We start from the raw sequence: 25,175 nt of genomic DNA on the forward strand, positions 1-25,175 counted from the left end.
TTGAGATTGAAATATGTTAAATGATATAAACAACTCAAATACTAATATGAAACATGTTTGATACAAAAAAAATTAAATAATTAGGTTAAAATGACTATATTCATTTACTTTTAAAATATGGAGACCAAAATATATCAAAGTTTCGAACATGAACGAATTCCAATTTTACATCAAATTTTAGAGACTAAAAACATATTTAACCATTTTATTATTTAGTTTTCTAAGTTTAGTGTAACTCTATGTTAGCACTATTTGAAAATAAATATATAAATACAAAAAACAAATTCTTTCCTTTTTTTAACTTTCTTATTTGTCTTCTCTCTACTCACACCTGTTTTGTTTTAATTCTTTTTTTAAAATTCGATCTCACTATACAAAAAGAGACAAAAACATTATTCTCAATAAGATAGTTTTCATTTTAAAGGAGAATGGGAGTTATAGTAAATAAAACTATTTTAAGTTAAGTCTTAGCTAGCAAGTTTAAAATCAAAGTCCTTTTTTTATGTTTTGGGTGTGGAGACGAGAATCTCTACCAAACACTCCTTCACACCTTTCTCCATATCAACTTAGGTTGTTTTGAACACGCTTAGTCAAATTCCTTTCACATTCACAATAAATGCAGTCACCTACCTTTTGACGTATATTTATAGGTTTCGAGATGAGCTTATGATTAGCAAAATTGTAATCACGATCCATTACCTAATAAATAATACTTACCAGTAAACTTGATTAGAGACAATGCTTAAGGATGTCCGTGGTTTGAGACCGTCCGTCCACGAGACCTTGTATGGTCGACCTCTCTCTGTACTCGTATGGGCATATGGTACACTTTATAAACATTCTTGTAGCATGACCTTTCTTTGTATGTTAAGTTTGAACATCTTGAGTTCCATGTTGGGTCTAAAACTCTCAGGTTATACATATAAAATAAAGCTCTTCGTTGGGAAATTAAAGAAAACTAGTTGCATTTGTATATGACATTTACTCGTAACATTGAAATGGAAGAACATCATTTGCATCTGCATTCCAATTACTAGCTAAAATTAAAGAACATAGATTTCATTTTCGTTTAATGTTTTTTGGTTACACGTGGAACAAAAGGATTCCTTTGCATATTCGTATCATGTTTCTATTAAAATGTAAAGGTGGGATGATATATGTGTGTTTGGTGTTCATCAGGATCATGTTAAGTCTACAATTTTCATTTTTATCTTTAGAACTAAAGTATCTCCTCTTTTCTAATCTTGAGCTCTAATTTATATTGAGTCTCGATTTAGGCATAATCATTTTAAGTTTTGAATTTGGGAGTCTTATGACTTGAGAAAAGAATATATTTTGAAATACGTAGGGAGGTAGTTGCATAAACATATTTGTGTTAATACAAGTAGTTTCATTTGAATTGCTTAATGAAGGTATCATCTGAGTCACTCGAGTGAGTACTTTATTTGATACCTTTACTCAACAAGATCAAACTCGCTCAAGTGAAGTCTTTGCTTGAGTCATTTAAGTGAAGATATGATTTGATATCCTCACTCATTTAAGTGACACTATAAGAATTTTTGTAATTACCAACAAATTTTTATCAAAGGAAATAAATTCATCCATAAATCCAAATTTATCGATAAATTTTATTGATAAATTTTAAAATTTAAATTAGATTTGTATAATAGGTAAATATTTTCCTAGATAATGTATCCAAGAATCAATTTTGTCTATAAATTTTTTCAATAATTTGTAATTCGTTAGTAAATCTATTAGTAAAATGAACAACAAGTTTTTTGCCAAGTCTTTTCAGATTTTTTTATATATTAAGGAGAGATGATTGAGAAGAAAAAGAGAAGAAGAGGAGAAGGAGAAAGAGGAGAAGGAGGGGGAAGAAAAGGAAGAGGAGGAAGCATCGCAACAACAACACATTTGTGGTCGTGGTGTGGCATCAACTCGACGATTGTGAGGGTCAAAGTTGAAGGAGGAGGACCAGAAAACGAATGCGGTGGAGGTACATCGAGAAGGAGAGGAGGAGGAGAATAAGAGGAAGAAGAAAAGGAAGAATAATATAAAAGGGGAAGAGGAAATGGAAGGGTAAAAAGACTCAAGACATTTACTAACGAATTTTATTGAAATCTATCAGTAGTTACTGATGGATTTGTAGTCGTCAATAATTACTGACAAATTTTATGGTTCTTTGAAAAAATCTATCAACAATTATTTTATTGGTGAGATTTTGGTTGTCGTTAGATTCAAATTACTGACGAATTTTCTTTTTTCTTATATGAAACTAAAAAAGGTTTATTATATTATCGAATTATAGGATATAGTATACACTTTTCTTGTGTTGTGAATAGAAACTAAAATAAAGTTTATTGTATTATCATAGGTATTAAAAAGAGTGAATAAGAATGCATATTAAAGTTTTGGTGAAGATATCCTATAAATCCATTTTGATCATGTAAATGAGGTTTGGACGTAAAGTATAAAAATGAGTTAAAACTTAAATCTTTCATGGATAATGCTTAATATTGTTTTAAATTATAATGTTTGTTTTAATTAATTTACCTAAATGTATTCACGTATCACTTGTGAACTGAACAAACAAAATTTTATGTTTCAAGTTCATATTTACAAGTTATCCAATAATTTTTTTAATAATTATTTTTCTATAAAATAAGTCAACCCAAAAGCTATAATTTTTTTCCAACATTGTTGAATGAAGGATTGATCTAAAAACAACTTAATTTAAAAGTACTTTTTATAAATCTGCCCCATCTATTTTTTTATTGTCTAAGCCAATCTACTAAGCTTTATACATCATTAAATAAATTATTAAATTATTGATTTTTAACTTTTAGTTTTTTTATCATGTCATTCATAAAATTAAAACAAGTTTTTAACAAGTATCATTAATAGTAAATGACAAAAAAGAAGCCGAGAGTTGAAAATGTATGATAGAACAACTCATAATAAATGCATGAATGACTTGTTAGTTTTGAAGGACAGATAATAATTACAAAACACATATGTTTGGTAGTTCATAAATAAACACAAAAAGAAAATAATAAAGTTTAATATTTCTTAAAAGAATGTGTAAGAAAAAATCAGTCAATCTCTTCGAGAATATACCCTATAAAATAAATTTCAGCAAGCTTAAGTAGCAATAATATAAAATAAAGTTTTGTTTTCTCTGTAAAATATAACAAATTTGATGCAAATTTGAAGTGTATATGAATTATAAACATGAAAATTAAATAATAATTATTCAAATATTTCAATACTAAATAAAAAGATCTGAATTTAATTATAATTTATTTATTTTTATATATTTTTATAATTTAAAAATTATTTGAATTAATGCAGAAATAATATTTATTTTACTATTAGGATTAAAGTTTATTATAGTTTTATCATATCATATTTTTATTTTACTTTTATTTTAAAATTTAATGATCATTATCTAATTCTGTATGAATAATAAAAAAAATTACTTATGATTTATTCAAGATAAATTAGTATAATTTTGCTACTTTAATTACCAATTTGACATAAAAATACTTTCATTTAGAGTGAAGTTTTAAGAGACAAAATTTAATTTTTGTTCTCTTTTTAAATAGACCCTATTTTAAAAAATATTATTTAAATATACGTTTCTAAAGTAAACTTTTTGTTTTCGTTGGTAGCAGACGTCATCAGATAAGTTATTTGTAAACTAGAGTCGTACTTGCTATAAAACCAGTATCCTTTTTCAAATTCCAATTTAAACATAAAAAAGTGTCTAGCGTTTTCGACACAGAAGAAACAATTGGAACTATTTTACTATACTCTGTGTGTTTAATCAGTATATAAAGTAAAATTTTTATAATAATTTTGGAATTAGTATAAAATAATTAATATTTTCAATACTTTATGTTTTTATAAAATAATTTTAGTTTCTAAACTTAAACTTAAAATTATACTTTGTTTATAATTTAAATTTTAATATATTTTTATTTTTTAAGTTTTAAAAATAAATAGATAGAGTTTTTTAAATATTTTTAACTTATTAAAAACATTTCAAATTGACATTTAAGCGGTTTACACGGTTTAATCCATTTAAACTTAAATGTCAATCTGGAATGCTATTTTAACAAGTCTACAAATATTAATATCATTGGATTAAAATAACTATATTCATTTACTTTTAAAGTTTAAGTATCAAAATATATCAAAGTTTGAAACATTGACGAATTTCATTTGTGTCCAAATATTTTTGTATTCAAATATATTTGTATCCAAATTTAAGTCTAATATTTAACCTTACAAAATATTATATAATAGTTAGGCAGTAAACAAAACATCTCTAATGAATGGTGAAAATTTTGACTATTAAAAGTAAACAAAACATCTATAATGAATAGTGAAAATTTTGACTATTAGAACTCATTGATGGTTGTCTTCTTCGAAGATAGCAAGTCTCTTCTAAGGATTCATGAATTAGCAAAAGCATATATACTTGTTCAATTCTAAGACCAACCACTCTTTTATATATACACTAGCAAACGAAAAGTATAGTAAACACATTCAAATGAAAAACATTCAAATGTGAAAAAAAATAAGAGATACTCTTCAGATCACATATAAGGTGATAGATGACTATCTCATGAACATATATGAGAAGAATTTGAGGAAAAACATTTGCAATTCAAATAATCTATGACAAGGTCAAGGAGCAAAACTTTGAAAAACAAATCTCCTTGAGGCTCAATGAAAATTGGAATTCAAGGGATATAAAGATTGTTGGAATTTCTAGGAAACAATCAAAGGGGATATTCTAAATGTTGTTAGCATGAAATCCTCGAAGGTGTTAAAAGTGGACTTTAAGCTTAACTCAACCTCACAAAACCGGCTTGTAGGGTGAGGTTTGCACTCATTGGCCTTATCTCTAGTCAATGTGGGACTTCCAACCCACCCCCCTCACACTGAGGTATATACATCTTGAGTGTGAGATTAGACATTTTTAATGGGTGGTCCGATAGCGGGTGGAACAATATGCTTAGCAAACAATAAATTATTGCTAGGATAGGCTCTAATCATGGCTCTATTACCATGTTAGATACAAACACCAATGAGGAATTGACACCACTCTTTACCCAAAATTTTAAGACAATGAGTTAATGGGTCTTTCATCTATATACAGTGTTCCACAGGTACAATCTCTCTTTCAAGAGTAAATCTCTTCCACATAGGTACAAACCACTCTTTACCCAAAATTTTAAGACAATGAGTTAATGGGTCTTTCATCTATATACAGTGTTCCACAGGTACAATCTCTCTTTCAAGAGTAAATCTCTTCCACATAGGTACAAAATAGTTTCATATTACATCGATTAAAAGTCAAGACTTAAAATAGTTTAATATTCATTCTTTTTTTCTATATTTTGAGAAGTCTTTTAAAATAATACCATAACGAAATTTGATGTTTTTGAGCTAACAATATTTTATATATACGGTGAATGAAGGATTAACTTTTCATAAGTCCATGAATGTGAAAAACTGTAGCAAAGAGGAGGAGGAATTTCATGGCACGTACCAATTGTACAGAAAGTTGTAACCCTTTTCAAAAGGTTTAAAACAGGGGATCCACAACATATGATACAAAAAAGGAAGTTGTACACAACCAACCAACATGTTTATTTATGTTTTTCTATGCGACAAAAACAGCAGTTAAAACGAAAGAAAAACATTTGTATTACGATGATGTGTGTGATCCTATGGAGAAGCATGGTTAATGCGATTTGGCTTGAGCAATTTGATGATGGACATGACTGAAATAATGAGGAGAAGAATGAAGCCAATGAAAGAGACAACAAGGGCAGCACCACTTCTGTTGCAATAGGTTTGAAATTTGTCACATATCTTATCCCATCTTGCATGTGAATTACCATTTTTTCCCAATTCTGACATGAATGTTGCTGCACCATCACCAGCTGATGCCAGAGCCATAGCCATCTTCACCAAAGTTATAACATATATCACTTTTCATACACTACTTTCATACAACAAACATTTACGAATATATATAATTATTATAATAAATAGTGCATTGATGGTGTATACTTCGAATGTAGAAAAGGTTTACACTCGCACATCATATTTAGTTTGAATTTAAAGATATAATAGAATTTGAAAAACATAAAATTCATTTTTTTTAATAATCATGTTTCTTAATAATCATGTTTCTTATATGAAATAACAATCACCGATTTTATTATTGATTAAAATCTCCATTGAAGTGAGATTTTAAAACTATTTTATCACACTAATATGAATATATAACTTATTTTTTTATAGTAAATAATAATGGAAAGAGATGTAGTTATTTCATGTGTAACTTTTATCACGAAATTCATGTAATAGTATTTCGTAAATATTAGATTTCGTTAATCTAATTGTTAGAATGAGATCGACTTCTAATTATTATTTTTTATCGATGAAAAAGAATGAAATGAAGTAAGTACATTTACAGTGTCTTAGAGTTACAACATAATATTGCACACTTGCGAATTCTTATTTTGAGTTTACAAAATTTTAAATGATTTAAAAACATTGGCATCAATTAATCTTATTTTAAATGTATAACTGATTTTTCAAGATATAAATGAATTTTCAGTTTATCTAAAATCTAAGCATGCATACGTATACTCGTGAGATATGCCATAATTTAGTATTTTGATTTGTAAATGTGTATTTTAGAAAAGTTATTAATTGTATCAATTGTACATCACATTAAGTAATTTTAAATTACATGAAATTTATAGTCCATAGTTGGTTCAGTGAAAAATGTAAAAGTTATTAAATAAATTGAGTAAAATATTACTAAAATAAATATTTTTTTTCAGTAAGGATATATAATATTGATTATTACAGTAAGAAGAAAATTATTTTTATTATAATTACAATAATATACCAATATATAAAGTTGATATAATAAAAAATATTGAATTAAATTTAAAAATTAAACTTAATAAAAATAGAGTGACTACCATGTCTAATATGGCAATGAACAGAAGCCTGAGTCCTTTGTAGTCATATTGGGGTCCTAATACATCCATTGCTATCATCACCAAATTATGCAGACTTGCATTTGCATTTGCTACAACAAAGAACCTGCATCATCACCGATTATCTATCATCATAAATTAAACGTATTGTCGGAAAAAAAAATGGTATAATAATATCAAAACAAACAATAAATCTCATTAAAATAAATTCTTTTAAATTACTATGATAAAATGATACCATTTTAAGAGTAAGTTTATATCAAACTTAATTTCACCGTATATATTATAAATTCGTCTTTCATAAATAAAAGTTTAAGAAACATACACAAAAGCCGGAGTTTGGTTAAACTTTGCAGCAAGAGTTGCTGTTATCGGAGAGTTACCAACGTTGGCAACTACGAAGCTTTTGGTCTGTTTGTTGAGAGCCATGACAAGTGTTGCAGATGCAGTGGCAAAAAACGCAACCACTCTGAGGGACAAAACAACCCAATCCTTCTTCTTTGCCTTTGCCTCTGCAACTACACTCAAACCAACCTCAACTTTCTCTCCATTTTCTAAGGCCATTCTGCAAACCTCTGTCAAAACTATATCTGCTGTGATGGTGCTGCTCATATCAGTGGCTAGGGTTATTATATAGATAGGACAGTGAAATTGGTCAACCATATCATTTGTTAAGTCTAAGAAGCCATGTTAGGGTTCTTTCTCAGGATTTCTTGATTGGTGTAACCAACGCAGAACTTCAGGTGGTTGCTGGTTGGTGAAGAAATACTACTTTTACTTTCACTTTCTGGGAACTATTTTGCTTAATTTAACAAAGCTAATGCATTATTCTATTCAAATATGAAGGATTTTTAAATGTTTGTTTGAGAAATGCGATTCTTAGGTAAAGAAGGTTTTCCTACCACATCTTTTCTCAAATTGCAACACTATCATATACACAGTAAAAAATGATCGTCTTGATCTTCTGTACTACCAGTTATTATGTGATGCTCAGCATAGCATTTATATTTTACTCACCAGACAATCTTTTAGGTTTCAACTTTTGGAAAACACATATTACCAATATACTTAAATTATAATATATAAATAATTATAATTTAATAATGGAAATTTATTGTGTGAGTTCTATCAATATTTTCTTTTGTATGCACATTTGTAATTTTTATTTTATCCTTTTTAGTAACAGTTATAGACAGTTTTATAAATTAGAAAACAATTTCTCTCAGTCACACTTAATAATTGATTTAATAATTTTATTTTTTATTAGATATTATTTAATAAGTTTAAAGTTTTAATAATTTTACTTTTTATAATTAATATTAGTAATATTATTTATAAAAATATTATTTAATAATAAAATAATTCAAATAATGAACATCATAATTTCTAAATATATTTTGTCACCACAATAAATTATTTTATTATGATTTTTTCTATAAATTTATTTAATAAGTTTACTTTTTTAATAATAAATATTATTATACATAAAGTAAAGTAATATATTTGTCACTTTTCAAATTGAGAAGATGTTTAACAAATATTAAAAATAAATATTTAATATAAAAATTATACTATCTTATTATTCAATTACTTAGTATTCAAGCCTAATAATAATAATAATAATAATAATAATAATAATAATAATAATAATAATAATAATTTGTTTTCATTAGATTTTGAAAGTTCATTCTGATATTAAACAATAGGTAAGTAAACTTCAAAAGGTTGTTGAGACACATACACAAAAAGAATTAGAGTTTTGTAATCCATTTTTTTAATCCCTTGAAAGAGCATAACAAAACCGTAATAAAATTTTATTAGTAAATTTTGTAAATATAATTTGTCTTCACATAGTAAAATCACTAGACAATTTTATAAAATAGAGATTTAATATTTAGAAAAGGTAAAACATTGTAAAAACATAGAAATATGACACAATTTTAATATTAGTAAAAATTTATATTTATTAGCATGGTAATAAATAAAATAATAAAATAAATTAGTTTAAGGAATAAATATAAAATAATAGTTTAAGGCACTTGTGAGAGATTATGATTATTTATTATTAATTATTAATGTGTCATACATACATTACATTACTTTTTGTTTTTAATTCTTTAAATTTGAAAATTTTATGTATGATGTATTTTATATAAAATTAAGAAAACTTATAAGGTATATTATACCCTTTCTTTATTGAGATTTACTTCAAGTTACATTTTTATGTTAGTTAATAGTGTGATTTTTAACACAGTATCAAGTAAACCATTATAGTTTAATTCACTATGACTGCAAAATTTATAGCATGCTATGAGACATCAAATAAAAGAATATGATTAACGAACTTTGTCACAAGACCGAGCATTATGAAAAGAATTAAAAGACCACTTAAGTTATATTGTGACAATGTTTGCTATATTGTATTCAAGCAACAATAAGATCTCGAGCAAGTAAAAACATTTGACATCGAGTTTCTCATTGTTAAAGAAAGGGTATAAAGTGGATAGATTTTCATAGAACCTTTAGGGACAAACTCTAAGATAACAATCCTCTTATTAAGGGATTTCTATCTAAAGTCTTTCATAAGCATGTTGCTCATATGAGTGTTTTTACAGTTTGAAAAATATTTAGTTTAGTGTTAGTCATTTTATCTGTTTTGTGTTCTATGTTTGATTTTATTTATGTTTACATTATCTTTTGGACATATTTTGGTTGTATATATATAGTTTTTGTCATTCAATTATTACACTTTGTACATTAAGGTTATCATGAGAGGTGGAGAGCAAGAGATGCTCAGTGTTGTGTGACCATGGATCGTGAAAGAGGGCAAAGAGATGCTCAGTGTTGACCATGGTGTACTCGAGGAAAACAAAAAGACTTCCGCTGTAGGGGAGGTAGGAGAACCATAGTCCTTTGTTTGAGGGGAGGATTGTTAGGTACAAACAAAGTCCCACATCAAGTAAAATAAGAGATGGATATGAGTTTATATACATATAAGATACCTCCATTAGTAAGAGGCCTTTTGGAGTGGTACCAAAAGAAAATCCGTGAGGACTTGAGCCAAAGCTGAATAGTTGTTTACACAACTCAGGACGTACCTAACATGCGAACCTAGCTCTCAAGCATTCGATATGGAAAGTCCAACACCAACAAATTCTGCCCTGACAAGCACCTAAGCTTCTTCTCCAGACCCTGACAAGGCCAAATATAAGGCTAAAGATGACGCTTTGAAGGCCTCGATAAGTGGTTCCTTCCACATGAGGACTAAACAACCTGCTTACCAGCACGACGTAGTTGTCGTTTTGGACTCTCATACGGTCGATTTACCGGCCCCAGGTAATCTCAACTACTCCATAGGACTGAAAGAGCATGGTATTCTCCGTCACTTCTTTGCCCACGATCGTGTTTATCTAATACCAAATCCAATTGTTGTTAATCTTGACAATATGTACATTAGCGCACACAATACAATCCACGGTAGTCTTATCTGATTCCACAAACTGAAGATGATAATGAGCAACAAAGATTTTTACTCTCGCGTTGATAAAATATCAAATGCACTAGCTTCCGGATGCAATCTTGTAACATAAATGAAGCTCAGAGCCCTAACTCTTACCGACGTACCAACTAGGTACGATTTGAGTGGACTCAAGAGGCCTAGAGCTGTAACGAATCTTTCGATCCCCACAGCCTTCGCCTTTGTTATCCAACAACTAGGCATTGTAAACATTGCTGACTTACAACATGATTTGAAAGTCGTACCCTGCAAGCCACAGACGGGATTTAGATTCGGCCAACCCACAGGCACTCTCTGGAACCCTAACGTTTATCAACAAGTGGTTGAATATGCAAGAAACCTTGGTATGCGATTCACAATTGTTTATACCACTGTGAAAGAAGACACTACTTGGTGGCTATTTCAGCAAGACTACACAGAAGAAGTCTTTCAGCTAACCTGCTCCTATCCAGAAACCAACTTCACAAAAATGATGACGCTAGCTTACTCGTTGTATCTTAACAATGAAGGAGCCCACCCATCGAACGCAATCTCAGACCTCACCGGCGCCCCACACACTGGAAATTTTGGCATCATGATGCAGTCTCCACATTTGAAGCCATCTCTAACACAACCAACAAGATTTGGGTCAACGTTTAATGCACTAATTTTTCAGAATTTATGCTTTATTTTGACAATGATATTAAGTTGTTTAATTTCGTAGCCCGATTAAAGTCTTGATTCGAACTTGAATTGAAATGTTAATTTCGTAATCCCATATCGACTAGAGATAAGGCCAGTTTATAATATATAAGTGTATGCGAACCTCAGCTTAGGCCGGTTTTGTGGGATTGAGTTAGACTTAAATTTCACTTCTTAACATGGTATCAAAGCTATGGTTAGAGCCTATCCTAGCGACATTTGTTGTTTGTTGAGCATGTTTTCCAACCGCTATCGGATCGTTATCTCGGACTACCCATTAATGTCTATACTCATTCTCGAGATGATGTCTCTATCTCGACATGAGGAGGTGTATTGGAAGACCTACATCGACTAGAGATAAGATCAATTTATAATATATAAATGAGTGCAAATTTTATTTTATAAATCGATTTTGTGAGGTTAAGTTAGCTTAAAGTTCATTTTTTAACAATAATTTAATTTGTCCAATAGTTAAAATTAGTTTGTGTAAGTTAAACATAATTTAGATACGCCGTAGGGGACAACTTCTAAAAATCAGTCCATGTACAAGTTAATTTTAGTTTATAGAAAAGTTAATCTCACTTTTTCTTATTTCTTTCTCTAGGAGTTTGTGAAGAAGCTCGTCGAGAGAGATCTTAAAATTATACTTAAGCCTATATAATTCGTTTACTTCATTTCACAATCTTTTCTGTAATTTTTGGGCAAAGCAAGATTTAAACTTACTAGAATTTGATGTCACAGGTGAGTAATGTTGTTGTGGGCGTTACAACAGATAAGAAATGAGACTCTTATCACATTATTATGTTATATAAGTGTAAAGGAACATTATTTTACTTATCATCAGCCGCTGGAGCTTGAAGATATTGTTCGTGCATCTGAAATGGCTGCAATAGAAGTAATACATTTTATCCAGTATGTGTTTGAGACTGCTGGAGCTATTTTATGTTTATGCATACAAGGAGAAGATTTTTTCTTTGAAGTGATTACCAAGGAGGCCCACCTTTTGCTGAGGTTGTATGATAGCGTTTTTCACACCTCGAATTAGAATTAGCATATTTAGTATATTTGCTAATTAATAGTTTTATTATGCAAGAATATGTGTAGAGTCTGCTAAGATGCCTAGAGTCAACTGCTTATCCATTCTCTGTATAGTGAAAGATACCAAAGTCTATCTATGTACAATATAATATACTCTCCCATCTTTGTAACACTGTTTCACAATGACTTGATGTCTCAGTTTTTTTCTTTTTTCATTGGTGCCAGAATATGCACTCAAAATTATTGGAAGCACCATTTAGTGATCACCGCTACACGCCACCGTCAACCACCGCCATTGGAGAAGGAGAAAAAGGTCCAACCAACCGCACACACATGTAATACAGGGACAAAAGGGTCGTTTTGAAAAATTCATTGGAGAATTGAGTTATTGTGATTTACGTACAAAGAATTCTACCATCTTGTGTTGCATATTCCAGTAGAATATTTCTATGAAAACTTTTATTAATGCCTCAGGACAAATGAATTTTGTGCCTTCTATTATCCTTCTGCACCTAAACTAGGAACTCTAATCATAAAGTCAAACTATAATACAAAGTCGATGTCAGCTAAATCCGATTTCAAATTACCTCTCTCACTCTGGTTGAATTTCATTACACATTGTGATCTTAAGCTCTCACAATAGAGAACAAAATAAAGAAAGAAAACACAAATGGATAAAATTGACTGTTTGAGTTAGAAAAAACAGAGAGAAAAAGGAAAAAAGGTTTTATTGTAATATTATTTTATTATTTATGTATGTTATCATTTCATTTATTTATTATATACAGTACATACTCGATTATGTAGTATTTTTAAACAAGAATTAGAGTAGAAAAAGGTGCCATCATCGATATATAGTGATTTTTTAACATGAATTATTGTAGGAAAAAACATCATAAATCCGTCAACTTTTACTGCATTCATCTTCATTCTTGCATGGAAGCCACTTGCATTGGCTTCTGCGCTGTCTCTTTTTTCACATCAACACAACACAGTGTCTCTTTTAAAAAAAAAAAAAATAACCACAAAAAAAATTAAAAAATACCCACACAAATTCCCAAATTTTAATAAAGGTTTGCAGCAGTCTCAAATATCCCAGTCTACTTTTACTAGTTCTTCACATCCAAACACAACCGCATAAATTTTGTAACTATGAGGTGCCAATAATACAATCTCTGCATTGCTATATTATATATAACGATTTGTACATTAAGAAACACATGAGCGAGCGTAGCAGCCAGATATTTATATTCTTCGAAGAGATGCCAATCTCTTTTCAAGTTCTTCAACATCTTGGGATTCTTCTGATCTGCATCCAAAAAGAATTTTCTCTCATAAAATACCACAGTCAACACAATAAAAAAGTGTTTTAAAAGCTTTAACTGAAAGATCAACAACTTTTTTTAAGGATAGTCTAATACAAAACAGCCTTTTCAGTATTCCTTGAAGCAACTTGACCTATAAAATGTACCTTGGAGCAACATTTTCAGTATTCCTTGAAGCAATTCGTCCTTTCGGAGCAGAAGATAACTAGCATCATAAAATATCACCCCATCAGGTTCAACATTCAGAAAACTAATTGAATGAAATAATTAGTGCAAAGACAAAGGATTCATGCTGTGTCTAAAACCAACCTGGGATGCAATATCCACTCCAATCTCATCAAGAACCTATCATGAATAAAATGGAAATTTTAGAAAAAGAGAATACTTATAATATCAGGCTGTACAATTAAGAAGTTGGTTATTCATATTCACCTGGTTGGTGAGCTCTTCGGTTTCTTCTTCGGCTTCATCTTTGTCTAAAGTTTCATCAATAGATTCTGACATCATCTCAATCTACAAATACATTAAGTTATGAATTTATGAAGCAAACGAAAATATCATCAAATGCATTGGTGGAGCTGAACTTGAATATCACTATCAGGCACAGGCATCACAGCTGTTTGCCATAGATGCCTTTTGTTTCACAAATTTAATAAGCACCCCGTTTTATTTTTAATAAAAAACAACTGCACTCTTAAAAATAATCATTTCCAGTTAATTGGAAATTTGAACAGGGTAATAATAATCTATTTAAAAATTGAAAACGCTAGTGCTTTCCAACTTCCCTATAAAACACCCTCTTAGCAGTTTACAGCAACACAGAAACTACTGAGACACGAAGCCAATACTTTTCATGGATACTTCCTTTTTGGTTGCTTCTACTTAATACTCGAGCACAACTTGGCTACTCCCTAGACTTTAAAAAAGCCTTTTTGTTATTACTATTTCAGTTCTGCCTTCCATGTTTCTTTTGCGCTGTTGCTAGTACATCCTTTTCCATGCAGATTTCCATTTGCTTTCAGTAACTTACATCCATAGTCCTCATCTTCATTGTTTTCGTCCCTATCTTTTGGTACACATGTTTTTCTTTTTTTAACTGTTTATTTCTTCAATCAATCTTCCAATTAAAATATATTGTTATTAGATATTGGTAATGAAAATGACTTTTTTTATCTATGAACCACCATGCTTTAGATGTGTTAGAATAATTATTAAGTCTACCTATGATTAGTAGAGCAGGGCCTAAAAGTAGGTAGTTGTGTGTTGGGTTATCTATAATGATTGTTCCTAGCAGTCTAGGACAATCTCTTCATCTTCCACCTATCTATTGTATCAGATTTTTATCTATATAAATAATAGAACTGAGAAGGGTCTTTTAAGCCCTTTAGAACTATTTTTCTCTGTTTTAGATCTCAAGTTGGTATCAGAGCAGGTTCATCCTGCTCTGGTTTCTGTCCTGGGTTGTCCACCAGCACTGTCTCTGCTGGTTGCACCTGTCCGGTGCCGTTCGCTGTTGTCCGCGGCTGTCTCGCCACTATCTGCAGCTGTCAACTGCAGTTTGAAGTTCTTCAACTTGGTTGTCCACCATCTCGCTGTTGTCCGCTGCTGTCCACCACCGTTCGCCGCCGTCCGCCGCCGTCCGCCGCCGTCCGCCGCCGGCCGCCGCCGGCCGCCGTCACTGTTCCATCAGGCGACCACTGAATCTGGGTCGCCTCTTCACGCGACAGCCAACCCCACCGGTGGGTTCGCCTGATTCTCCTCCACGCTCCGCCACGCGCCGCCTCTTTGTGCGCTGCGAACAGGCGCGTGTTATCCACGCGCCGCCCTCTGCTCACCGGAAAGTCGCCGCGCCACCTCCATTGTTGTCGCCCTCTGCTCCTCTGTCCGTTCTGCCCCTCAAAATCCTACTTTGGTGTGTCCAGAAGCTCCCCTTTAAGAAAACCCTAAGAAACCCTTTAGGGTTTTCTGGTTCTTCACGGTTTTTCCTGGTTCCTTTTCCTGCTTTTATCAAAGAATGGCGTCTGGAAGTGCTCTTTCTTTCTCTGGAAGTCCCTCAATCACTTCCGAAAAGCTAAATGGAAAGAATTATCTATGTTGGTCTGCTGCTGTGGAAATGTGGTTCCTTGGTCAAGGACATTATGACCACCTTGAGAAGGATGGGAGCCAAGTTCCTTCTGACAAAGCTGAACAATGGAAACAAGCTGATTTCCAATTGTGTGCCCTATTGTGGCAATCTGTGGAACCACGGCTTTTGATATCTCTGAGAGCGTTCAAGACATGTTACACTTTTTGGAAGAAAGCTCAAAGCATTTATGCTAATGATATTCAACGTCTCTATGATACCGCAAACAAGCTCGCATGTCTCAAAATGACAGACCATGATATGGTCTCCTTCATGACTGAAGCCCAAGCAGCTGTGGAAGAATTGAGAATGTTCTTGGAAGTGGAATCTTCGGAAGATATCAAAAAGAAGCTTGACAAGTATTATATGGTGATGATCCTCCGTGCTTTGCATCCAGATTTGAATCACATCAGAGATCAACTTCTGACAAGTCATGAGGTCCCTTCCTTGGAAGCCTTGACCACACGTCTTCTTCGTGTTCCGGTGTCTCAGTCTCAGGAAGCTCATGAAACAATGGAACCATCTGTCATGGTTGCCACGCGAGGAAGAGGAGGACGTGGCACTAGAGGAGGAGGACGTGGAGGTCGAGGACGTCCACAATGCTCTTACTGTAAGAGAGTGGGTCACACCCAAGAAAACTGCTACTCCTTGCATGGCTTTCCTTCAAAAACAGCCAATATCTCTAAGGCTGAAACTTCCACTTCCAACTCCAAGTTCACTGACGAAGAGTATCAAGAGTATCTGCGATTAAAGTCTAACAGTTTGGCGCAATCATCTCAGTCCCCAAGTACGTCCACAGCTTGCATTTCTCAATCCATGGAAGGTCTAAATTCATGGGTAATTGACTCGGGTGCTTCTGATCACATTTCTGGTAATACCTCATTGTTCTCAACCCTTTCCCTCCAAGAAAAACCCCATTTCATTACCCTTGCAAATGGCTCTAAAACTTGTTCAAAGGGAGTCGGTCAAGTCTCCCTGTCTCCCTCTCTAACTCTGAAATCTGTTCTTTTTGTCCCTAACTGTCCATTCAATTTAATTTCCCTAAGTCAGTTAACCAAAATGTTACCTTGTTCAATAACTTTTGATTCAAAATCTTTTGTTATACAGGAGCGTGGCTCGGGGAGACAGATTGGAGAAGGATATGAAGCTGGAGGTTTATACCATTTTGGATCTCGTCCACGGGTATCTTGTGTTGCAGCTCTTCCCCCTAAAGTGTTACATGATCGGTTTGGCCATCCTCACTTGTCAAAGTTAAAAAAGATGTGTCCTGAACTTAGTGGTCTTCAGACTTTAGAATGTGAGTCATGTCAACTAGGAAAACATGTTAGATCTGTCTTTCCTAAAAGGTCTCAATCAATGTGTACTTCTAGTTTCTCTATTATTCATTCTGATGTCTGGGGACCTAGTCGCGTCTCTTCTTTTGGTTTTAGGTATTTTGTTACTTTTATTGATGAGTATTCTAGATGTACTTGGGTTTATCTAATGAAAGATCGCTCTGAATTGTTACCCATTTTCACATCTTTTTTGAATGAAATCAAGAACCAATTTGGTCACGTAATTAAAGTCTTAAGAAGTGATAATGCTAAAGAGTATTTCTCATCAACTTTTTCTTCACTTCTTAGCTCCCATGGTATTTTGCATCAGTCCACTTGTCCTCATACACCCCAGCAAAATGGTATAGCCGAAAGAAAAAATAGACACTTGGTTGAAACGGCTCGTACCCTTTTGCTTGGCGCTAATATTCCTGTTCATCATTGGGGGGATGCCATCTTAACTGCATGTTTTCTTATTAATAGGATGCCTTCCTCCTCTCTCAATAATAAAGTCCCTTTCTCCATTCTCTTTCCCAATGATCCTCTCTTTCACACCTCTCCTCGAGTCTTTGGTTGTGTTTGTTTTGTTCACGACATGTCTCCGGGGCTCGACAAGCTCTCTGCTCGTGCGATCAAATTTGTCTTTTTGGGCTATTCTCGGCTTCAAAAAGGGTACCGGTGTTACTCTCCTGAAACCAAAAAGTACTACATGTCTGCCAATGTTACCTTCTTTGAACAGACACCTTTCTTCTCTCCCTCTGTTCAAGATGTTCATATCCTCCACCAGGTCCTTCCTCTTCCAGTGGTTGAGTCTAATATCTCCAATGCCTCAGTCAATCCAAGTCATGCCCAAGGTCCTCCCGAACCTTCCTCTCCACATACTGATATCCTTCGACACAGTACCCCGGTGAGTAATCCTCTTCCAGAAAATGGTGGATCTCCTCCTTCAGATTCTTCTCCGTCACCATCTCCTGTCACGCCTCCTGGTGAAGATGATTCTGGTTGGCCCATTGCTCTCAGAAAAGGTACTCGTTCCACTCGAAACCCTCATCCCATTTATAATTTTCTTAGTTATCACAGAGTGTCGCCCTCCTTTTATTCCCTTTTATCCTCAGTATCTCCTGTGGTTATTCCTAAAAATGTGAAAGAAGCACTTGATCATCCTGGATGGCGACAAGCCATGATTGATGAAATGCAGGCTCTTGACCACAGTCATACTTGGGAGCTTGTGCCACTTCCCCCGGGCAAAAAGGCTGTTGGTTGTCGATGGGTATATGCAATTAAAGTCGGCCCTAATGGTGACATTGATAGGCTCAAAGCCCGGCTGGTTGCAAAAGGGTACACTCAGGTTTATGGTCTTGATTATTGTGACACCTTTTCTCCCGTGGCAAAGATGACTACCATTCGATTGTTCTTTGCAATGGCAGCCATTCGTCATTAGCCACTTCATCAGTTGGACATCAAAAATGCCTTTCTCCATGGTGATCTTGAGGAAGAAGTTTATATGGAGCAACCTCCAGGGTTTGTTGCTCAGGGGGAGTCTGGTATGGTTTGTAAATTGAACCGATCTCTATATGGGCTCAAGCAATCACCACGTGCTTGGTTTGGAAAGTTTAGCTCCATTGTTCAAAAATTTGGACTAAAACGCAGTGAAGCAGATCATTCAGTCTTTTATTATCATTCGTCTCCTGGGAAATGTGTTTACTTGATAGTATATGTTGATGATATAGTTATTACAGGAAATGATACTGCTGGAATATCTCAATTGAAGGAGTACTTGTGTAGACATTTCCAAACCAAGGATCTTGGGAGCCTCAAATACTTCCTAGGCATTGAAGTAGCTCAGTCAAAAGATGGAGTTGTAATCTCCCAAAGGAAGTATGCTCTGGATATTTTGCAAGAAACAGGCATGATTGATTGTAGACCGGTTGATAGCCCTATGGATCCAAATCAAAAATTAACAACAGAAGAAGGTGAATTATTCTCCGACTCGGAGAGATATAGGAGGCTAGTTGGAAAACTAATCTATCTCACTATTACAAGGCCGGATCTATCTTTTGCAGTTGGAGTGGTTAGTCAGTTTATGCAAGCTCCATGTGTTGGCCATTGGAATGCTATCATTCGCATTCTAAGGTATGTGAAAAAGGCTCCCGGGCAAGGGCTGTTATATGAAGAAAAAGGAAGCCTTCAGGTATCAGGATATTGTGATGCTGATTGGGCAGGTTCTCCTATTGATAGACGATCTACTACTGGATATTGTGTTTTCCTTGGAGGAAACATTATCTCATGGAAAAGTAAGAAACAAAATGTAGTGGCTCGATCAACAGCTGAGGCTGAATATAGGGCAATGGCTTCATTAACATGTGAACTTATATGGGTGAAGCAGTTCCTTCAAGAGCTTAACTTCTGTGGTATCCAAAGTATGAAGATGTATTGTGATAACCAAGCTGCTCTTCACATTGCATCAAATCCAGTGTTTCACGAGAGAACCAAACATATAGAAATTGATTGTCATTTTGTTCGGGAAAAATTATTATCAAAAGAAATATGTACTGAGTTTGTTGGATCAAATGACCAACTCGCAGATGTGTTGACTAAGTCGTTAAGGGGGCCTCGGATTGAGTTTATTTGTTCCAAGCTTGGTACATACAATTTGTATGCTCCAGCTTGAGGGGGAGTGTTAGAATAATTATTAAGTCTACCTATGATTAGTAGAGCAGGGCCTAAAAGTAGGTAGTTGTGTGTTGGGTTATCTATAATGATTGTTCCTAGCAGTCTAGGACAATCTCTTCATCTTCCACCTATCTATTGTATCAGATTTTTATCTATATAAATAATAGAACTGAGAAGGGTCTTTTAAGCCCTTTAGAACTATTTTTCTCTGTTTTAGATCTCAAGTAGATGGACCATGCAATAACGACACAATTGAAAATACACTGAATTGAGAGTTTAAACTAACAGTAATTTATGCTGAAATGAAAAAATAACTTCTTTCAATTTTTAGTGTGCAAAACCCTCTTTCATGGACTGAAAGAGTTGCTGTAAATGCCAACCAACAGATTCCAGAGTCCGTCCTCCTAACAACATCTCACAATATTGACATATTATTGTTAAGACAACTGGGTTATATGCTACCTAATGAAAGACCATACTGGATCGGTCTAAAATAAAAGGCTACCACTAATGCATAAAACTTGCATGAGAACACATCAGAAATCTTGGTTAAAAGGGTAAATTACCGTCATGTCCAATTGGGCTGATTGCTTTTGGAATTCTCTGATCACTTTCACCTGTTTTGCCGGTGCCATTTGCTGAGAAGAAAAGATAATGCATCATTTAGTCATGTCTGGAAAGATCCATCAATTTCACAAAAGAATCTCACATATATCAAATTTTGATTCAGTGAAAAAAGAAAATTGCTGAAAAACCTAATATAAGCTTTCAGTCAACATATTCAATGGAATACTCAAGTTCAAGACTTTTTGGCCATTTACTAAATTCAGATTTAGGACCAAGGATAGGAACCTTGGATAACACAAACAATTAATAAAAGAAATGCATTCCATAATTTGAGTGATATGATGCAGAATAAATTTGGGTAACATTACCTTATTCATTGCCACCATTGCTTTAGTTGCACCCTTCATTCCTGTGGAGATTGAAGTGCTTGCATATAATGCCTGCAAAAGAAATTTGGAAATTATGAAAAACAAAGAGTCTTGATATTGTTAAAATCAAACTGCATACCTGTGTGTGAGTTGCTACACCCCTGATCTGCGCACGACTTCCCTGCAAATTGGTTATCTGTTGACGTAACCTAACAAGTTGACGAGCTAAGATTCTGGTGGCAGCCTGTAACCCGACACTTCCTTATTCAGTATTTCTATGTAGCTATTATCATGAATGTCAATAAAACAGGTTCATATGCACAAAACACGGGATATTATCTTGGAAATAGGCAAATGAGCTTACAACTGAAGCTCAAATTAACATATAAATTACTCTGTTGAATAAAATGAACTAATACACTATCATTCCCCAGAGACTAATGGTGGCGAGTACACTGGTGAACTGGAAATCCAAAGTGAGATGAAAACACAGATATACAACAGATCAAAGATTGTTATCAATATCATATGGTCTATAACCTGTGGACCACATAAACAAAAAACAAGTATGGTTTTGTGGCTCATTAACAATTGTGGAGGAGAGGCATTTAAATGAGAAACGTACTTCGTTTCCAGTTTTTGCTTCTCTCTTAATTTCTGCCACCAATTTTTTTTCCTGCAATTGACAAGGAAATGAAGCACTAAATAGAAATATGAAACAGAAAGCAAAACACTGAGAATGTCTTTGTTATCATTATGTACCTCCATCTGAAGTGATGTTATCTCTCTTTCAATTCCTACAAGATTAAATGAAAGAAAAAGAAAACAAACATAAGAGTTGCCTTATGGAAATATGAACTAAGTTTGAACCCTTGATATTTTGTAATACCTTTAAATGTACATCCCAAAGACAAAAATAACAGGAAAATGAAGAGAAGAAAACAGAGAACAATATCGAATGTCAAGCCTTACTAATTCCTAATAATATTTTTAAATGTACAGCCATATATGATATAACCATTAGTGACACTCAACCTATGTTGACGCCAATGTTTTGAAAGAAGTCCTTTATGAAGAAATACATAATTTGAGTATTATTTTGGTGTCCATATCTGTCTTGATCCTACCCATCAAGCACTTCATTAGCTTCTGATTAATTTTTCTTAATTTGAATGGAATTTAAAACATATATTATGAAATTTGTCATTAATAACATTGGAGATCCCAATTTGACTAGAGATATTGTTAAAATATAATATACATATACATATATATATATATATATATATATGGATGCAAACTTCACCTTATAAGTTAACTTTATAAGATTGAGTTAGATTTAGAGTCTACTTTTTAAGATGGTATCAAAGTTTATCCTAATGAGGTTTGTTGGGCATACTGTGTCACCAGTTATTGAGTCCATCTCTATTTGTTCCACAATTGAGATGTCAAATTCTCGGTATGAGAGAATGTGTTGAAAATCTCATAACGACTAACGATACAACTAAATTATAGTATATAAGTGGGTGAAAAATTCAACTTACAAGCCGATTTTGTGATTGAGTTAGACTTAAAATTTATTTTCTAAAAAATAACAAGAACCATATCCATCTAACACAAACCTCCTAAAAAGATTAAACTACACATGCAAGAAATTATAAAATTTGTAGCACAGACACAAAATAAGAAAACAAAAATGATTGGTCAAAATTCAAGGTAATGGTTTTAAAGGAAAATCATTAGGGAAATATAGATACAAGAAACCATTAAGGTAAGACAGAACTACTTAGGACAAAACTAAAAATTAGGAGCAAGGACAAAAATAAAGTTGAGAAACAAAAAATGTTGTTGAAAGTTGAGGTAGGTTGACTTATGTATATTGGCCTGAATATTTTCTACTAAAAATTACACGGGCTAATCAAATGGAACTACCAAATGGTCTATTGGTTGGCAAGGGAACCGACTGAAAACAAATATAATCTACAGGGATTTAAGATTATGTCCTCCACAACAAATCAGTAGTATTTCGGTTTGATTCATACAAACAGTTATGGTAGTAGGGAAGCAAAAGGAAGACAGTAATTAGCAACTTCTCCTGTTCACAAATATTGAAGAAAATCATTTTAAAAAGATCAACCAAAAATAGTTTGCACGGGAAATCTTAATTGAACACTACCCATAAAATTGTTTGCTAGGTTCTCCTATATATGATTTAACTATTAGCTTCGGCCATCTCAGCTATTTATCACATGAAATATGAAGCCTCATACGATATACATTATATTCAAAAAGGAAATTCACTTGCATTAACACAAACATTATTCTTGTAATTCATAAATTATCAGAGCACATACTCAGGGTCTCGCAGCTGAATTCATAAATTGATTTTATTCTTGTAATTTCCCTAACCCTATGAGGTTCCAAGTTTATTCAATTTGATGAAAGCAAGAGTTAGGGAGAGATTACACACAGAAGTAAGACCCAGATGTGATGTACCATTGTACTCAAGCAAGCTAATTCTTTGCTATTTGGGGAAAAACATTTCTCAATGAAAACAAAATCCCCATTGCATCATACAAGCAGATAGTAAATGCTACAACTTCTGAATCATCAACCATTCAAGTAATTACCTCTGGTTGCAACAGCCATTTCCCTCTTACTTGAACGCAGAGCTTCTGTCATTAAAATCAAAACAGACGCAAATGAGTGCCACTACCCAGACACAATAAGAAGTTCAACCCTCCTACTTCCTTTCCAACCTTCACCAAATTCAAACAATACCACAAAATATGGACAAAAAAAAAATAATTCTACAAAATTAGCAGCACAAAACCCAAAATGTTTTTAAAATTCTAAAGACCCGGGTATGTCTTCTCAACGAAAACTAGATCCAATTCTAAGAGGAAAGAAAAGTTCGAATTCTGAACGCAAATCATAAGCTTTACGGAAAAAGGGAAATAAAGCAATGTGGAAAATTTTGAAAGAGAAAAAGAGGAAGAAAAAGGGGTGCACCTTTGGGTGAGGTTTTCTTCTTGAAGATGTTCATGTTGACGTTGATCTTGGAAATGAGAAAACCCTAATTGAAAAGGAAGCACAGCAGAAGTAGACACAGTTCAGTGTGTGAAGTGATTGTAGCAAAGAGAAAGAAAGTGAAGAGAAGAAAGGAGAAAATATGCCTCGAGGAGCGTACCACGTGTCCACGCATCCAACGGTTCTCCTCTAAGTAGCCGTTACAGCTTTGGTTGAGTCAAGTGCAAATCGCATTTCGAGTTTTTTATTACATTTTTTAGTCGTTACCAATGCTTTGATAGATATGTTATTCAACTATGATACTTGCTCAATTTAATTATTATTTTAAGATGCTTTATTTAATTATTGTTTCGGTGCTCAATTTAATTATTAGAGTGTGTTGATAATATATATTTTTATTTATTTAATTTAAAAATTGATTAAACTAAAAGAATAATTAAATAAAAAATGTATAAATTAAAAAGAGAAATCCTCTTTATAATAGTATAGTCTAGTCAACAATAATACTTTATTATACGGTAATCTTGTTAAATTTTATGATAACTATTTTAATTTTTTTTTATGATTTTAAATTAATGGTTAATATAAATAATTTATGCTGACAAATAATGAAAATCAGAATAAATTTTCTACAAATAAAAGTTATAAATTTATTACATGATCACTAATTATAAACAAGTATATATTTATTTATTTGTGTATGGTGAATTTGATTAACTTTATCATTTTCTCAATTCAGAATTAACATTATTAATAATTTTAATATAATGATTGTAAAGTTTTATAATGACATTTAAAAAAAATAGTGAGACTTTACTATTTTAATATAAAATATTTTAATATAAAAAGTTTTGTTATAAATGAGTTTTATTATTTTAAAATATATATCGTTTTAGAAATCACTTATCTGATTCTTTTTGGAGTTCTCATTCCATGTTCATCTGTTTGAAGATAAAAAACTGTTTAAATGGTCATTGAGACGAGATTTTCAAATCTATCCGATCAGTTTCTCAAATAAAATAATTTAGTTTCTACTCTTTTTTTGTCAGTTTTGTTTTTCTTTTGTATGTAATTTTTTCGTAGTTGCATGTGATCATGTTTCTTTTTGATTAGTGGTTTTAACAATATACACTGATCATGTTTCTATTGTTCATAGGAGTAGATAGATGTTCTTGCGTGTTTGATACTATTTTGGAAATTTTAGAACAATTTGGTCATATGTTAGGTAAGGGAAGTTAACTACCACTTTTGATATTGCCTATGTTTTGATATATTGTGATGCATGTTTGATTTGGTCTAAAAATGAAGATTTTGGTATGTGGAATTACTATTGTTTTCTGTTGAGTGTGTCCTTGTCTTGTTGAGATTGGGGTTGAGTTGAGGAATTGTCAATCTGGTCATTTTAATTGGTATTCATTCTGATACTTAAACCTATTTTAGAACCGTGTATTGAGTCAGGAATACCATATGGTCATTTGAACATATTCCTAGTTTCCCAATTCGTAGTGTT

At 32.7% G+C, this 25,175-nt stretch overlaps 2 protein-coding genes across 2 annotated transcripts; both read right to left on the reverse strand.

Annotated features, from left to right (window-relative positions):
- Nucleotides 1-5,516: 5,516 nt before the first annotated feature.
- LOC108319469 (CASP-like protein 1B1) lies at nucleotides 5,517-7,619 on the reverse strand. Its single transcript, XM_017550614.2, has 3 exons — nucleotides 7,357-7,619; nucleotides 7,014-7,137; nucleotides 5,517-5,979 (listed from the first exon to the last, which is right to left on the reverse strand). The coding sequence occupies exons 1-3, from the start codon at nucleotides 7,593-7,595 to the stop codon at nucleotides 5,740-5,742; spliced, it is 603 nt and encodes a 200-aa protein (XP_017406103.1). The 5' UTR covers nucleotides 7,596-7,619; the 3' UTR covers nucleotides 5,517-5,739.
- A 5,690-nt stretch (nucleotides 7,620-13,309) lies between these two features.
- LOC108319458 (vacuolar protein sorting-associated protein 2 homolog 2) lies at nucleotides 13,310-23,824 on the reverse strand. The gene is made up of 11 exons (XM_017550602.2): nucleotides 23,648-23,824; nucleotides 23,266-23,310; nucleotides 21,398-21,432; nucleotides 21,261-21,311; nucleotides 20,775-20,879; nucleotides 20,636-20,707; nucleotides 20,267-20,338; nucleotides 14,025-14,105; nucleotides 13,902-13,937; nucleotides 13,739-13,797; nucleotides 13,310-13,576 (listed from the first exon to the last, which is right to left on the reverse strand). The coding sequence occupies exons 1-11, from the start codon at nucleotides 23,679-23,681 to the stop codon at nucleotides 13,513-13,515; spliced, it is 654 nt and encodes a 217-aa protein (XP_017406091.1). The 5' UTR covers nucleotides 23,682-23,824; the 3' UTR covers nucleotides 13,310-13,512.
- Between the last annotated feature and the right edge of the window lie 1,351 nt (nucleotides 23,825-25,175).

The sequence above is a fragment of the Vigna angularis genome, chromosome 4 (assembly GCF_016808095.1).
Source record: "Vigna angularis cultivar LongXiaoDou No.4 chromosome 4, ASM1680809v1, whole genome shotgun sequence".
NCBI classification, from domain to species: Eukaryota; Viridiplantae; Streptophyta; class Magnoliopsida; order Fabales; family Fabaceae; genus Vigna; species Vigna angularis.